General features: G+C 41.6%; 1 protein-coding gene and 1 pseudogene across 1 annotated transcript in view; both read left to right on the forward strand.

The window, feature by feature from the left end:
- The window catches only part of Dapk2 (death associated protein kinase 2), a 166,570-nt gene extending 154,443 nt beyond the window's left edge, over positions 1 to 12,127 (forward strand). The window contains exon 12 of the mRNA XM_058573356.1: positions 818 to 12,127. Coding sequence (XP_058429339.1) covers positions 818 to 853 — 36 coding nt within the window. The 3' untranslated portion in view covers positions 854 to 12,127. The remainder of the gene's footprint in view (positions 1 to 817) is intronic.
- A 1,458-nt stretch (positions 12,128 to 13,585) lies between these two features.
- Positions 13,586 to 14,266, forward strand: LOC124080644 (sepiapterin reductase-like; annotated as a pseudogene).
- Positions 14,267 to 18,026: the final 3,760 nt, after the last annotated feature.

The following is an 18,026-nucleotide window of genomic DNA, read 5'->3' on the forward strand; positions in this document are numbered from 1 at the left end:
GCTAGGCTGGAGGCCCTCTAAGAAATCAAGGGAGGGAGGGAAGAAAGAAGGAAGGGAGGGAGGAACGAAGGAACAAAGGAAGGAATGAAAGAAGGAAGGAAGAGCAAGTGTTGAATCTCAGAACACAATATTCCAGGCCAGGTGTGGTAGTGTATGCCTGTAATCCCAGTGATTTAAGATGCTGAGGAAGGAGGATCCAAAGTTCAAGACCAGCCTGGGCAACTGAGTGAGACCCTGAATCAAAAAATTTTAAAATAGGCAGGGTATGTTGCTCAGTGGTGGAGTGCTTGTCTAGCATGTGGAGGCCCTGGGTTCCAGCCCAATATCAGACACACACACACACACACACACACACACACACATCGCATTACCCATGCTCTGGTTTACTGAGCACTTTGAAGGAGATTGGAAGGGCCTCAGAAGCAAAACTTTCTTTCTGAACTTCTCCTGTTCTTTTTTCTTTCATTTCTCCCCAGAGGTTACAAAAAGTATAATTCCTCCCTACCCCCAACAAATCATAAAATATAAAAATAATACTCTCTGAAGACTCCCAAGTGTCTGATGTCCCTGCCCTATTCCAGGAGGAAGGAATGCTGCACAGAGAGGTCTGGAGGAATGTGAACAGACAGGCCTTGCTGGGTCCCCTCCTTAGACCATTACCACTAGATCATTCTACATAGCTTCCATTCTTGATTAAACCAAAAGATAAAAAAATCATTATCTCTTGGTCTTTGTGTCTTCATTTATGATAGTTTCTATGTTGCATAAAACTTTAAATAAATAAGATCTTCATGCTTTTCTCTGTCTTTTGTTATAGGAATCCCAGCTATGCATCTTGAGATGGGTGAGGTAAAGTATCACATCTTCTTATCCCTGCACATGCAAGCCAGCAAGTACAATGACTGAGTTCCTACTGCGTGCTGGGTGTCTTCACTCAGGTGTCTCTATCCATCAATCACAATGACCCTGTACTTACTACTTTCCCATCTTGGGGATTAGGAAACTGAGTCTTAGAGGAGTAGGTTATTAGTCATTCCACTAACTCATGGAAGAACCTGGGCTTGAACCTACATTCTTTTTCTCCCAGGTTGATACCTGCTCCCCATAAGGCCTTCAGGCTTTGAGCTCTCTCCTTAGTTTCTGGGAAAATGAACAGGGAAACTCATTCACACTAGAGTTCAAATGACTGACATAGCTTTAAAATATTCTCTTTCCCATGGGGCTCCAAGATATGAGTTCAAATCTGACTTTACTTGTTGTAGGGGACAGACAAGGTAAGGCACCAAAGATAGCAGGAAACAGTTTTATTTGTCTGCAGCCAAATTCAGAGGGTATAGCTTTCGCTGTAATCAATTAATCCCCTGAAGCCCGAGTTCAGGTAGTTTCAGAACTTTATACCCAGCATGTAAGGGGAGGGGCTCAGAAGTTCACAGTCTGCAGAAGTTCACAGAAAAGCAGCTTTTTTCTTTCACTGTTTTGGGCAAGTTAACCCTTCAAGGACAACACCTGAGAAGGGGAGAGCTTCTTCTTCCCTTTCTTTCCTCCCCCTGCCAGTTGTTACCATGGAGCCCAATTGGTAACTTCTCTTAGAAATGTAGACATCTTTGTGAAGCTCAGCTCAAGGCCAGAGGCCTTGTTAAAGGATATTTTTTTTTTAAATCACATTTTGCATTTGCAAACACACTTCTACAAACTACTATACTGGGTACATGTTTGTGAAAAACAAGCAAAGGGATGTTCAGCACCTGACGTGCTGATTTCTTCCAGGCCAGTAGCCAAGTAAAATAGATTAACAGGAAAATAGGAAGTTTACCTACATTGAACTTTTCTGTCGAGACTCTTTTGCGTATAGTCCTAAAATCAATGATGGTGAAGATTTCTGGAGAAGCTTAGTTAAGATGTTCTGTGGAGGAGGGGGTGCCACTACATACTCTGTTTCACTTGCAACCTAGGATGGCCAGGGCCATAGAAAGTAGCTTAATTAGACTAATGCTTTTGGAAATTTCCCCAAAAGCTGAGACATTTCCCTTTAAGTCTCTGGAGAGTTCCCAAGAGCCTACTTCCCTGTGCCCTTTCCCGGTTGGCTCCTGGCCAGTCTGGAGGACAAGGAAAAGATGTGAGAGCAATAGTGTCTAGGAGCCTGTCCTTCCATCCCCAACTTATCAGTGGCCTCTGCAAAGGTCTTGGGATTCTTCTAAGGCAGGGGAGGGTGCTGAGAGCCATTGCCAAGTAGGTATGACGCATGGCATGACCCAGGTCATTTGCAGTGACATTGCATGTAAGGTGACCTTGCTCAAGGACCAGGGCGGATCCAGGTTTAAGGTGTACCCTGCTGGGAATAGGGCGTATCCTGCTGCCTCAGGCACGCCCGCTCCTTGAGTTCCCGTTGAGTTCTCGCGGGATTCAGAGAGTATTTGGTATTCAGAGTCCGGTGGAGTGTGTGGATTTGGCCCAGAACATGGATTTGCCCAGAACGTGTGTGTAAAGTGCCGGTGACAGTTCGAGAATAAAGAGTTGCTGTTTGAATCTACAAGGTGTGTGGTGGCTCGTGATTTTGTGCCCAGCCAGACTGCGGCATTTGGTGACCTGTATGCAGAACGTCTAAAGCTTGGAGGTAAGTGAAATTGCTCGCCCCTGAGGGAGAGCGAAAGAATGGGTGACCATTTCAAAAAACAATGTGTTCTTGTTTTGATTTATTTTGTTTTTATTTCAAGTTGCCTGTCCCTAGAACATTCTCAGGCAAACTGGGGAAAATGGTTGGCTCAAAGTTTGAAGTTGTTCACTCCCGAGGAAGAGAAATTGTTAGAGGAAAGAGGCACCCCAGTAAGACCAAGAACAGTTAAGGCATATGTTGATACAATACAAAAATGTAGCCCATGGCTTTTTAAAGACGAGTTATTAAGTATATCAATGGGACCATCATGGTATCCTGTAAAAGGATTTTTCTTCAACAAGAAAGAGATGGCTAGTTCTGTTTACTACATTTGTCTAAGATCTTGGTTTTTACAGACATCTGATTAATTTACAAATCTAAAGTGTTAAAATATCAACCACTAAATATAAAATTAAGTGTTCTTTACTTATTAAGTTACATAAGGTAATATATTTAAACATTATGTGTGTTTTCATAATTTGGTAAATGGAAAAAAGGTTTAATATTGCTTTGGTCTGTGTCTTTGCTAAAACAAGGTTACTAAGAGTTAAGATTCTATCATGTGTAATTTATATACAAAGAGTATAAGAAGTTTTAGTTGGGTTTCAATTATAGTATTATACTACCATAAAAAAATGAAAGTATTTCATCTTATTAAAGTGGAGTAATTTGTCTAAATCAGAAATTTTATAAGAGTTGTTTCAGAATGTGAATTTATAAAAAGGGTTAATGGCTAAAAAAGAGATATTAAAAGATTCAAGATGTGGAAATATATTTTAATAAGGAAGGTTAAAAGAAAAAGAAATGTTTCTAGATGAGATAATCTCTGTGTGGTAAAGTAAAAAGTTGTAAAATGCCATTTAAAAAGATTTTGAGGAAACTAGACTTACTTTAAAAGCTCTAGAAAGGAAGAAAGAAGAAAAAGGTATTTGTACATGGCAGATTGAGACAAAGCTTCTTAATGGAGTAAAAAAAAAGCCTTTAGTTGAGGGGCAGCCATATAAACTAACATTAAGCGATTTAAACAGAATCTAAGCCTTGTTTAAAAGAGTGAAGCTGTAGGTGGTGATAAAGTACATTTAAAATTACAGTATAGATGATAATTGAAAGACTTTAAAAGGTTAAATTGAAGGTGGTTGAGATACCTTCATGGCGGAAAAAAGAAAAAAGAGATATAAAAAGATTCAAGATGTGGAAATATATTTTAATATGGAAGGTTATAAGAAAAAGAAATGTTTTTAGATGAGATAATCTTTGTGTGATAAAGTAAAAAGTTGTAAAATGTCTAAGTAAGTTGCAAAAGGCTTTAAAAGGTTAAATTGAAGGTGGTTAAGATGCCTTCATGATGGAGGAAAGATTGCGTCATTCGAAGCCTAGTTAATCTTAAAGGCATTACTTAAAAAAAATAAACACATGAAAATGGGAAGATAATAGGATAAAAGATACTTAGATAAAGAAGATTAAAAATTTGAAGTGAAAAATTTTAAAGACAGAAGTATAGAAAGTTAAAAAGAAAAAAAGAAAAGATGTAGGAAGATAAAAAAGATGTAGGAAGACAATAATTTTAAACCCACAAAATAGGATACAAAAGAAAACTAAGAGGAAAAAAAAAGCAACTAAGGGTGAATGTACAAACCTTAGGGGGAAAAAAAACTAGAAGATAGAAATAAGATAAAAAATGGTTGAAAATGTCAAGTAAGGTATTTCAGATAGAAAATGCAAAAAGCTAAGACAACTATTAGATACAGACATATACTTATTAAAGCAAAAAGAGGGAATTGGAAAGGGGTATATATCCCCCCAAAATAAACTTAAAATAACCCTTTTTACTGTAAACTTTTAAAATTTGGATTCATCAGGACTTAGTGCTGTGGAAAGGCATATGTATCCAAAAAATGTACATAAGCCTAAGGTACTTTGGAAGGATATTCTAACAGGACAATGGAAAGATCCTGACCCAGTGATTGTCTGGAGTCGGGGTTCTGTTTGTGTGTTTCCACAGGGAGAACAGCAACCGATTTGGATTCCAGAGAGACTAACCAAAGCAATTTCTACAGACCAAAAAGAAGACGATTTGACTCAAATCCATAACAGCTGATATCCAGAGCTCCAGCTTGGCTATTCTTACATCTGCGACAGTGATTAACCAGGATGCTTTTTTCAATATCTATTTTATTATTGCCTTTTCCCACATCATAAAGTTCTGTTTTATTTTTTGAGCTCATACAAACCTAGGTTAATGTTTTTCTGATCAGTTTTATTTTTTGACTGTGGAGTTTTTAAACATTGCAATGGAGATTTCACCTAGGTAAAGCTACAAGGCCTTTACTATTATCTTATGTGTTGTACGTTTGTGTGCACTCTTGTGTTTTGTGTTTTGTGTGTGAGTATGTCCATCTTTCATATATGAGGAGCACTCATGAAAAAATGGATCCGAATTATTTTTTTTATTCACGTGATTTAAATGGTTTAATTTAAATTAGGTAAACAGCTGTTAAGGATTGTTTTTAAAGGAGGTTAACAGATGCTAAGAGCCAAGTATATGATGCATGGCATTTTTGGTGGAAAGGTGACGCCAGCTAGCCATTGAGATGATATGATTATGTTAAGATTTGCATTCATATGGATATTGGACTCCTGCTGTTCACCTAGGCCAGCTACGGGACTCCTGGAGAGTTCCCATTGGTTGGGGAAGTACAGTAGGAGGGAGTTTCGGGGGAGGAGCTCTCTCTGCGGGTCTGAGAGGAGGCCGCGTGGGTGGAAAAAATCCTTCCCGGGCGGTACCGGACATTGGCGGCAGTTTCAAAAAATAAACTTTGTTCCTGCTTGAGTGGCTCGTGATTTTGTGCCCAGCCAGACTGCGGCAACTGGCGGCCCGCACGGGGAATGCCTGAAGCTTGGAGGTGAGTAAAATTGCTCGCCCCTGAGGGAAGGCAACAAAATGGGTGACCATTTCAAAAAACAATGTGTTCTCGTTTTGATTTATCTTGTTTTTGTTTCAAGCTGCCTATCCCTAGAATTTTCTCAGGCAAACTGGGAAAAATGGTTGGCTCAAGGTTTGAAGTTGTTCGGCCCTGAGAAAGAGAAAATTGATACAACTATTCTTTGTTCGGTTTTTGTTTCATTCTGTTTCGGTTTTGTTTTATGCTATCTTATTGGGTTGCGTTACCTTTATAGTAGATTAGAAACTAGTAAAAAACAAACCGAAAGACTGTTAAGTAAATTGTTAGAGGTCCAGACTATGGTAGAAAACATGTTAGGTCAAGCGAAAGAGAAGGTCTCTCAAGCTAGTCAGACAGAGGAAGATTTGAAGAAAGAAAGCTTAGAGGAAAAACAACCATCAGGTGGGGAATTACAACAGGAGGCTGCTACCAACCCCGTTCTATCACCAGAGGGCATAATTCAACCAACAGCTCCATCTACAGCTGAGCGGCCCTCAACTCCCATAGTTGATGGACGGAATCCTGAGGCAGGACCCCAAAGATTAGCATGCCCTGTACTTGAGCAGGCAGGAGGGCAACGAATTCACCGTGCTTTAGATTTCAAAACAGTGAAGCAATTAAAGGAGGCTGTAACAACCTACGGGCCACAAGCACCCTTCACTGTGAGCATGGTCGAATCCATTACCAACTTAGACATGACGCCAGCAGATTGGGCTAACATGTGTCGATCTGTGCTAAATGGAGGACAATATTTGTTATGGAAGGTTGCCAATGAGGAATTTTGCATGGAAACAGCTAGGCGAAATGCAGCAGCCGGTTACCCTAAAAGAAATCTAGATATGTTATTAGGAAAAGGACCTTATGAGGGTCAACGGCAACAAATTGAATATGATCCTGGCGTATACGCACAAATTGCTGTAGATGCAATTAAGGCATGGAAAACTTTACAGGGGCATGGAGATTTACAAGGACAATTATCTAAGGTAATACAAGGAGCTAATGAACCTTACACTGAATTTGTAGATAGGCTTATTCAGACAGCATCTGGAGTATTTGGAGATACAGAACAGGCAATGCCATTTATAAAACAACTGGCTTATGACCAAGCAAATCGTTGCTGCAGAGAGGTCATCAGACCATGGAAACATGAAGATTTAAACACATATATTAAATTATGTAGAGACATTAATGAACAAGGGCAAGTCTTAGCAGCAGTACAACAGGCTTTAGATGCCAGGCCAAAAACATGCTATAATTGTGATCAAACAGGACATTTTAAAAGGATTTGCCCCATAGGAGGAGGGTTTAACAAGGCTAGGTATCAAAGGAATAGAATACCGGGTATTTGCCCACGATGCTGTAGAGGGAAACATTGGGCTAATGAATGCCGTTCTCAAACCACCATAGAAGGTATTCCGTTATCAAAAAACAGACAAGGACCAAGTATTTACCCATGATATCGTGGAGAAAGACATCAGGCTCCATTGCCAAAAAACGGACTGGAGGGCCCAATGCTCCGGGGCCCAAAACCACAAATATACGGGGCAATGGAGGAACCCAGCAGCACCATCAAGGTAGTGCCCAGGACGCATTATCCATTAAATCCCTCATCAGACAAACTAGAGGGAGCGCAGGGTTGGACATCTGCGCCTCTGCCAGAGCAGTACTAACTCCAGAGATGGGAGTTCAAATCATTCCCACAGGAGTAAAGGGACCTCTTCCCCAAGGAACAGTAGGCTTATTATTGGGACGCAGTTCTTCAACACTAAAAGGACTTATGATAAGTCCTGAGGTAATTGATCCCGATTATGAGGGTGAAATAAAAATTATAGCTAGTTCTCCAAGAGGTATATCAGTAATTTCACCAGGAGATAGAATAGCACAGTTATTAATAATACCCAGCCTACATGATAAATTTTCCAGTCGTACTATAGAAAGAGGTTCCAAGGGATTAGGCTCCACAGGTGTAGATTGGGCTATGCTGTCTTTAAATCTAGATTCTCCCCCCATGCTAAAACTAAATATTCAAGGACATGACTTTATTGGGCTACTGGACACAGGTGCTGACCTTAGCATAATATCTCGTCAAGAATGGCCAAAACACTGGCAATTACAACAAGCCACTCAAACGCTTCGAGGCCTAGGAGTGGCAACTAATCCCCATAGAAGTGCAATGGTATTAGATTGGAAGGATCCTGAAGGATGTGAAGGAACTATACAGCCCTATGTATTGAATCATCTTCCTATAAATTTATGGGGACGAGATGTCCTAGATCAATTAGGTTTGACATTAACAAATAACATCAATCCTAATGCGCCCACTACTAGGGCTAGACAAGGCTTTAGGAAAGAAGAAAGATTAAGAGAACAAGAACAAGGTATGACAGCACCAATTCAAATAGATCAAGAAACAAATAGACATGGATTGGGTTTTCAGAAAGGGCCACTGAGACAATCAAAATTACTTGGAAATCAGAAAGACCAGTGTGGGTTCCTCAGTGGCCCCTGACTAAAGAAAAGATACAAATAGCCCATGACCTGGTCAAACAACAATTAGCGGAGGGACATATACAACCTTCCGTATCTCCCCATAATACTCCCATTTTTGTCATTAAAAAGAAATCTGGTAAATGGAGATCATTACAAGATTTAAGAGCCATTAATAATGAGATGGTTATTATGGGACCTGCTCAATCAGGGATTCCCAAATTGTCTGCTTTACCAAAAACCTGGTATGTTTTAGCTATAGATATTAAAGATTGGTTTTTTTCAATTCCAATTCATCCCGAGGATAGTCCACATTTTGCATTTACTATCCCTGCACTAAATCATGAAGGTCCTGATCAGAGATATGAATGGAAAGTACTCCCTCAAGGGATGGCTAATAGTCCAACTATGTGTCAAATTTATGTTAACAAAGCAATCCAGCCACTTAGAAATCAAAATCCTGAACTACAAATATTTCACTATATGGACGATGTGTTATTGGCACATAAAGATAAAAACACATTGCTAGAATGTTATGCCACACTTACAAATTTATTAAAAAATTATAATCTAGAGATAGCAATAGATAAAGTACAATTAAATCTTCCAATTAATTATTTAGGGGTTTTATTATCCTCAACCATGGTCCGTCCACCCAAAATTCAAATACGAGTAGATCAACTCAAATCACTTAACGACTTTCAAAAGTTATTAGGAGACATAAATTGGATAAGGCCTTATCTAGGCATACCAACAGGAGAGTTGGGACCTTTATTTGATATTCTAAAAGGTCCATCAGATCCAAATTCACCCCGCATGTTGACGCCTGAAGCAAGAAAGGCATTAAAAATCATTGAAACATATATGGAAAATATGCATTTGAATAGAATTGATATAAGTTTGCCTTTATTATTTATTGTACTGCCAACAAAAAATATTCCTACAGGAGTGTTCTGGCAAGAAGGTCCATTATTGTGGATACATTTATCGTATTCTCCTAACACTATTCTTACTAGATATCCTGACGCTGTAGGACAATTAATACTCAAAGGAATAAAAGCAGCCAAGGGAGTGTTTGGGATTTCTCCCAATAAAATTATTACTCCATATACTATGGATCAAATTGATGAGTTAGCTAATGAGTTAAATACTTGGGCAATAATCATGTGTAAATCTAATGTTTCATTTGATAATCACTTACCGTCTAATCCTTTGTTGTCTTTTTGGTCTAAACATCCTGTAGTTTTTCCAAAGATGACAAAAAAAACCCCTATCATGAATGCTCCGAATATATTCACTGATGGGTCAAATAATGGTACAGCAGCAGTAGTTACCCCTGATCAAACTTTTACATTTTTAGTACCCAAACAATCAGCTCAAAAGGTAGAGCTTAATGCAGTATTACAAGCTTTTATGATGTTTAAAGATTCTGTATTTAATTTATTTTCTGATAGTCAGTATGTAGTTAATGCTATAGTATCCCTTGAAGATGCTGGTAGGATTTCCCCTTCTTCTACTGTTTTCTCTTTGTTTTCCACTATACAAAGTCTAATCTGGGACAGAAAAGATCCATTCTTTATAGGACATATCAGGGCACATACAGGATTGCCTGGAGCCCTTAGTTTGGGCAATGAGTTAGCAGATAAATCTACACATGACATACGTATTTTCTCCACAATAGAAGAAGCTATAAATTTTCATAAAAGGTTCCATGTCAATGCTAATACTTTACAAAAGCGTTTTAAAATAACTAAAGAACAAGCCCGACATATAATAAAACAATGTCAAAATTGTGTGACCTTTTTACCACAAGTTAATCTTGGAGTCAATCCTAGAGGACTGATACCTAACCATATTTGGCAGATGGACGTCACACACTTGCCAGAATTTGGAAAATTAAAATATTTACATGTTACAGTTGATACTTCTTCCGGATTTCTGATGGGCTCCCTTCATGCCGGAGAAAAAACTAAAGATGTTATAGCTCATTGCTTACAAAATTTTGCCACTGTGGGCGTTCCAAAACAGTTAAAAACCGATAATGGTCCTGGTTATACGTCCACCTCTTTTAAACAATTTTGCTCATCATTTGGCATTACTCACATAACAGGAATTCCATACAATCCACAAGGACAAGGCATAGTTGAAAGAGCTCATCAAACTATTAAAATGTACTTATTAAAACAAAAGGAGGGAATTGGAAAGGGGTATATATCCCCCAAAGATAAACTTAAAATAACCCTTTTTACTCTAAACTTTTTAAATTTGGATTCATCAGGGCTTAGTGCTGCGGAAAGACATTTGTATCCAAAAAATGTACATAAGCCTAAGGTACTTTGGAAAGATATTCTAACAGGACAATGGAAAGGTCCTGACCCAGTGATAGTCTGGAGTCAGGGCTCTGTTTGTGTTTTTCCACAGGAAGAACAGCAGCTGATTTGGATTCCAGAGAGACTAACTAAAACAATTTCTACAGACCAAAAGGAAGATGATTCGACTCAAATCCATAACAGCTGATATCCAGATCTCCAGCTTGGCTATTCTTACATCTGCGACAGTGATTAACCAGGATGTTTTTTTCAATATCTATTTTATTATTGCTTTTTCCCACATCATAAAGTTCTATTTTATTTTTGAGCTCATACAGACCTAGGTTAATGTTTTTTCTGATCAGTTTTATTTTTTGACTGTGGAGTTTTTGAACATTGCAGTGGAGATTTCACCTAGGTAAAGCTACAAAGCCTTTACTATTGTCTTATGTGTTATATGTTACATGTGCACACTTCTGTTTTGTGTTGTATGTCTGTATGTGTGTATGTGCATATATCACATATGAGGAGCGCTCATGCACATGGATCCAAAATTTTTTTTTTTATTATTCATGTGATTTTAATAGTTTAATTTAATTTGGGTAAACAGCTGTTGAGGATTATTTTAATATATGAACAAATAGAAGGTTAACAGATCTGTTTGTTTACTTTCACCTTTCCTTTTCATTATATTTAATAATTCTGTTCAGGATAATGTAAATTGTTCTAAATATTGTTTTCTTAGTACCTGTTGAAATGCTACATATTTTTTTTTTAGCATCATTGTCAAAATTCCTATTTTCATCCCAGTGCCGGTGAAGACAAAGATAAAACCAAACTACAACTTCTTCGAGAGTTATCACAACAAACGGTGTAAACTGATACATCAATGATTTATAACTCAACAAGTAATGCTCAATCAATGAGTCGATTTATTTTGGGAGGATATGGACATATTGATAGATTCCTTTGCTTTGAACTGCTTACAGAACTTGCCTGGACTATGTATCACTTGTATGCTTTGTGATCTATTTGTTGATGCAGCGAATTATGGTAGTGCTAGCGTATCTTTGCTGATGTGTCACCAGTGATGCAATTTTTCCTAGGAGCCGTTAATTGACTTGGTGTCATGACATTTCTGTATCCTCCTCCCTTCTACTAGTGATGGTCTAAATTTGGGGGCCAACAGAGGTGAGGCAAAGAACCTCACCCCCCCACTGGTACATAGGCCTATCCACAAGTATGGCTATATGCTGGACCGGTAGTCAGTGACGGGTATGATCCAATTGCAGTGGTATCAACCTAAGACAGGAGGCTGACGCCTAAAAGTCAGTTTTCCGATGACGGGTAAGAACCATATGTTGAATTGGACAAACCTAACAGGCACGGTCCCTAGCCAGATTGCTTGTTACTTAAACAGAAGGGGGGAGATGCTAAGAGCCAAGTATATGATGCACGGCATTTTTGGTCGAAAGGTGACGCCAGCTAGCCATTGAGATGATATGATTATGTTAAGATTTGCATTCATATGGATATTGGACTCCTGCTGTTCACCTAGGCCAGCTAGGGGACTCCTGGAGAGTTCCCATTGGTTGGGGAAGTACAGTAGGAGGGAGTTCCGGGGGAGGAGCTCTCTCTGCGGGTCCGAGAGGAGGCCGCGTGGGTGGAAAAAATCCTTCCCTGGCGGTACCAGACATTGGCGGCAGTTTCAAAAAATAAACTTTGTTCCTGCTTGAGTGGCTCATGATTTTGTGCCCAGCCAGACTGTGGCAAACAGATCTGTTTGTTTACTTTCACCTTTCCTTTTCATTATATTTAATACTTCTTTTTCAGGATAATGTCTCTTTAGCATCATCGCCAGAATTTCTATCTTCATCCCAGTGCTGGTGAAGACAAAGATAAAACCAAACTACAGCTTCTATGATAGCTATCACAGTAAACTGTATAAACTGATGCATCAATGAATATAACTCAACAAGTAATGCTCAATCAAGGAGTCGACTTACTTTGGGAGGAAACGGGCATATTGATAGATTCCTCCGCTTTGAACTGCTTGCAGAACTTGCCTGGACTATGTAACTATCATTTGGTGCAGCGAATTGTGGTAGTGCTGGCATTGCAGTGGTATCAACCTAAGACAGGAGGCTGACGCCTAGAGGTCAGTTTTTCCCATGACGGGTAAGAACCATATGTTGAATTGGACAACCTACCAGGCATGGTCCTTAAGCCACATTGCTTGTTGTTTAATTAATCAGAAGGGGGTAGATGCTGAGAGCCATTGCCAAGTAGGTATGACGCATGGCATGACCCAGGTCATTTGCAGTGACATTGCATGTAAGGTGACCTTGCTCAAGGACTAGGGCGGATCGGGATTTAGGGCGTTCTGGGTTTAGGGCGGTTCCAGGTTTAAGGTGTACCCTGCTAGGAATAGGGCGTATCCTGCTGCCTCAGGCGCGCCTGCTCCTTGAGTTCCCGTTGAGTTCTCGAGGGATTCAGAGAGTATTTGGGATTCAGAGCCCGGTGGAGTGTGTGGATTTTGCCCAGAATGTGAATTTTGCTCAGAACGTGTTTGTAGAGTGCCAGTGTGAGTTCGGGAATAAAGAATTGCTGTTTGAATCTACAAGGCTGTGAGTGGCTCGTGATTTTGTGCCCAGCCAGACTGCGGCAGGAGGGTGGATGGGAGTGGGGAATGGGGAGACACTTATTCTGATGTGTGTGACTTAAAGGAGCCAGGCCCTAGTGTTAATGTGGTCCGAGAACAGAAGCAAGGTACATTTCCAAAAGCACTGTGGAGCTCCACAGGGGCCACTGCAATGGAATCATTTCTCTCTCATGGTCTCCAGGTTTGAGGAGAGAGTGGATTTTAATCCTGCTTCTACTGCTGAGTGCTTGGGAGGAATTAATCTCGGGAATCTTGGCTTCCTCTTGGTAAAATGGAAACACTACTGTTGGGCCATGGTGAGAACTGAAAGAGGCAATAAACTGAGAGAGTCCAACAACTCAGGCTGTAGCTTCCTTCACTGGCAGTGTCTGCCCAGAGCAGTGCGTTGAGAAAGTTAGTAGCAAAGAGTATTGGGATGAGATCTGAGCTCTAGCCAGTGTAGATCAGTGGCATGGAACGCGGGAGTCTCAAGGAAGGGTGCTTCAGCTGCACAGTATGCATTCTCACCAGGGCCTTCTGGGCTAGCCACCGCATGCTAGGCCTGCTGTTTTCACCCATCTCCGTGTTGCTCCTAACCACCAGGAACCCAGAGGTGCTACTGCAGCTGGAGGCCGCTCTGGTCGAGGAGCATCCCGGCCTGCAGGTGGAGCAGATACCCACCTGGGCTTGGATGCTGGCTTGCAACAGCTGCTCTCATCCCCACATGACCTCCCCAGACCCGAAGGGCTTCAGTGATTGCTGTTTATAAATGATGTGGCCACTCTTGGGGATTTTCCAAAGGCTTCCTGAACCTGAATGACCCAGCTGTAGCAAACAGCTACTGGGCTATGAACTTCCACACTCTGCCTGACCTCCAGCCTCCTGAAGGCCTTCCAGGACTGTCCTGGCTTGAATAGGACTGTGACTAACATCTATTCCACCTGTGCCCTAAAGCCTTTCAAGGGCAGGGCGTTGTACTGTGCAGGGAAGGCTGCTCCGTGCAATGATGCTCCAGGTCCTGGCTGCCGAGGAACCTAGTGTGAGGATGCTGAGCTATGACCCAGGTGTCCTGGACACAGACATGCAGCAGTTAGCCCAGGAGACCTCTGTAGATCCAGGTTTATGAAAAAGGCCACAGATCTGAAGACAATGTTGATGCTGGTGGATTGCCTGGAAACTGCTGAACTTGCCACAAGCAGACACATTGGAGTCTGGAGCCTATGTGTCCTTCTAGTAAATAGCTCATGTCCTTGAATTCTTGGGCCTTTTGGCTTCTACTTTGGGGCACATCACATGAGCCCTGTGGCTACCCAAATCCTTTCACAAAGGCCCTGCCAACCCTGTCCAATGCAGACTACTCATACCTACTGCCCTGCCCTCAAAGGCAACCAGTGGGAGTGGCTGGTATCACCAGTTGACAGGATCTGTGTCATGCAGCCTGGATGATAAGGAGGCCTGGAGAGAGGTTATGGGTGTTGTAGTTCTCTATCCCCAGGGACAGAATTTTAGGTATAGGAAGAGCAGGAAAAGCAGCTGAAACACTGAAGAAAAAAGTTGAATCTCTTGCCCTCAGCTAGTCTGTGGGAAAGGAGGACTGATCTAATGTGAAGCGTGAGGGCCCGTGCAGATTCACAGGTGGCCTGGAGGGAAAGGAGGGCAGAAGAGTTTCCAGCCCACAGAGATGCTCCTTGCTCAGCTTAACGGGAGCTTCTGTTGAATTTCCTGTCCTTATCCTGATGCCTTCTCTCCTTTAGAACCCCTCTTCTCTCTAGGTTGGGAGTGTATGTACACAAAGAAGGCAGATACAAATAAAACACAGCTCAGTCTTTAAAAAAAAAAAAAGTGTTGGGATCTACCAGTTGTCTCCCCTGGATAAGAAGAGGGAGGTGGACACACAGCTAAACACCTCTGGCCTGGGGCATAGTAAGTGTTAAATAACTAGGAACTCCCTTCCCCCCACTTTTAGGAAGTTACCTTCCCCACTTGTCACTCCCTTTCCTGCATGAGCCTGGGTATCACCTGTCCTCTGATCCCAGACACAAACTCATCTGAGGTTTCCATTCCAAAGAAGCCTGGATTCCAATTGCAGAATCCTTCCTCCTTTATTTGTCTCAGGACACATGTCATAAGAGCATTAGGGTGACCAAGTGAGAATTTACTTTAGATGGAAGAACATGTCTAAATGTACATTGAATCCTCCTGCCTCAGTCACTAGGTTTCAGTCACTCTGGAATTACAGAGTTCACCTGCATTTTTGTCATATGAGGTCAGGTATGGAATTTTCCACTTGTGGATCATGTCAGAGCTCAAAAAGTTTCAGATTTTAGGGTCGGGGGTTGTAGCTCAGTGGTAGAATACTTGCCTAGGACGTGTGAGGAACTGGGTTTGATCCCCAGCACCACATACAAATAAATAAAATAAACGTATTGTGTTCATCTACAACTAAAAAAATTATTTAAAAAGTTTCAGATTTTGGAGCATTTTGGATTTCAGATTTTTAGATAAGAGATGTTCAATCTGTATACAAATGTATGTGTATGTACACATATATACATGCAAATCTTATTGCATTTTATAACTTGATGTGTTTTCCAGTGAACATGCATTATATTTTTAATGAGAAAATAGTTATGAATCAATACATTTCCCTGGTTTAAAAGTTATATCAGTGTTTTTTTTTTTTTAAGTACTGAAATCTAGTGCTGTGGTAGTGGCTCAGCAGTAGAGCACTTGTCTAGCTAGGCACTGGGTTCATTCCTCAGCACCACATAAAAATAAATACATAAATAAATAAATAAATAAAATTTTTTAAAAGTACTGAAATCTATATTGACAGAGGATCACAGTACAGATTAAACAGCTCAAATGTCCTCCAACCTCCCCTTAATCATTTAGATCCCATGAATTTTTTTTTTTTTTGATACTGAGGATTGAACACATGGGTGCTTAATCATTGAGTCACATCCCCAGGCCTTTTTTATATTTTATTTAGAGACAGGGTCTTGCTGAGTTGCTAAGTGCCTGTTAAGTTGCTGAGAATGTCTTTGAACTCACCATCCTCCTGCCTTAGCCTTTGGAGCTGCTGGGGTTTACAGGTGTGCAGCTTCGGCGTCCAGCAGTCCCAGGAACTCTAAAGTATTGAGAATTCCCAAAGAATCCAACTTAGTTTCTCTCCTCTTAACACCCATTTAATAAATACCTTGCAATTTGGCTCTGCACCAGGTGTCAGGAGTTGGGCTGGAGAAATCATGATGGCTATCCTCAAGGGGTTGGGCAAATGAAGTACAGAGACAAATGTCCTTCAGTGGATGGATGGTATTTAGAGATGCAAGAGGGAAAATGTAGAGTGAGGCCTCCCAGCTGGGCAGTAGACCCTCACAGGCTACAACTTGTGTTTCCCACTGTCCTCTCAAGTTTTGCTAAGGCTTGGGTTCCCCAGATCTGCTGTGGGGGCTCAAGCCCCTGCAAGGGCAGCTCTCTAATGAGGACCCCTCTTCCCTGCTGACTCCAGGGGACACAGCTGTGAAGACCTAGGTCCCTGGGGACCAGGGACCAGTGCTAGGCTTCTATTAGCATATTCCCCTCATATCCCCTGAGGCCCGGCAGGAGTGCTGGCCTTAAAGAACCCACTCCTGCCTGTGGAGAGCAGCTCCTAGCCCGGGGGACGAGTGAACCCACTTCGTCAGGTCTTAGTGAGAGGCAGCCTTGGCAACTGAATCCCATGGGAGGGAATGTGTGCCTAACAGCTCCCCGTGGACTTAACCTGCAGGTGTCCTCACTGCCAAGGGTTATTTAGGGTAGGGGACCAGCTGCTCCCTGGTGCCAATGAGATCAGAAAGCAGGGCTGAGGTGTAGAGTATGGAGACCTGGGCTCCAGTTCTGACTCTACCTGGGCAAACATAGCAATATTTGTTCCCTACTGTGTGCCAAATACTCTGCAACATCTTTTTTTTTTTTTTTAAGTATTTTCTCTCTTTTACAGGTAAGGAAACTGAAGCCTAGAGAAGCTCCCTAAGTTGCCCAAGATCAACAACTGGAATCTCAGTCCAAGTCTCTGGCTTCAAATAGGGTGCTCCCCCTCCCCATGACCTCTGTCCCTTCATCTCCATCTCTTCCTCTTCCTGTTAAAGGGGCTGGACTCACTGCAGGTACAGGCAGGAAGGGAGCCCTTCAATTGAACAAGTCTATCCATGCCCTGCACCCACCCAGGGGTTTACAGACATTGCCACCAGGGCAACAAGGCTGGCATTTCCCACTCTGGACTATTTGTTCTTTCTTACTCTTTCTCCTCTTCCCTCCTCCCCATCTTCTCCGCACCCCTCCCACTTCCTCCTCCTTCTCTCTCTCCAGCTGAAACTGCAGAATCTTCTTCAGAAGGAAAATTCAAATAAAGGGAAGCTGTGCCTGGAGCTGGTTTCTTTAAACTTTCAGGGATTCTGTAGGTTTGGTCTTTCCCACCAGAAGCTTTCCAAAGCCACTCTCTTCTCCCCATTGCTGCCCTCTGCCAGGATTCTGAGGCTGCACTGTCCCACAATTTTACAGCCCTTTCCCACTCACATTTCACCATCCTCTCAATAGTCTTTGTTGCTGTGGTGGAAGAGAGGATTCAATGGGCACACAGTCCCCTGCCCACTTGACAGATGAGGAAACTGAAGCCTCACAACTACTTGGAGGCAGGTCATCCATCTGAGTCTGGCTCTTTGCTTAGGTGAATAACCATGGCATGGATCTATTCATGCTATGTCCCATTGTCTAACTTTCTTTTGCTGAAGCTGACTAGATTGGAAGAATAGCCTGACTCCATGGGTTTCCCAGGTTAGTGCCAGAAACTCCCAGGTTAGTTTTCTGCAGAAACTGAGGATATCCTCTGTTCTACTCCTTCTGACAAAAATGCCTCATATAATACTAGAAATATCTGGGCATCAGAAAATACTTCCTGTACTACAGTGCAGCTCAGTGATGGAGTGTTTTCCTAGCATGCTCAAGGGCTCTGG

The sequence above is a fragment of the Marmota monax genome, unplaced genomic scaffold (genome assembly GCF_021218885.2).
Source record: "Marmota monax isolate L192 unplaced genomic scaffold, Marmota_monax_Labrador192_F-V1.1 WCK01_AAM20220418_F8-fsc00078, whole genome shotgun sequence".
In the NCBI taxonomy this organism is placed as follows: Eukaryota; Metazoa; Chordata; class Mammalia; order Rodentia; family Sciuridae; genus Marmota; species Marmota monax.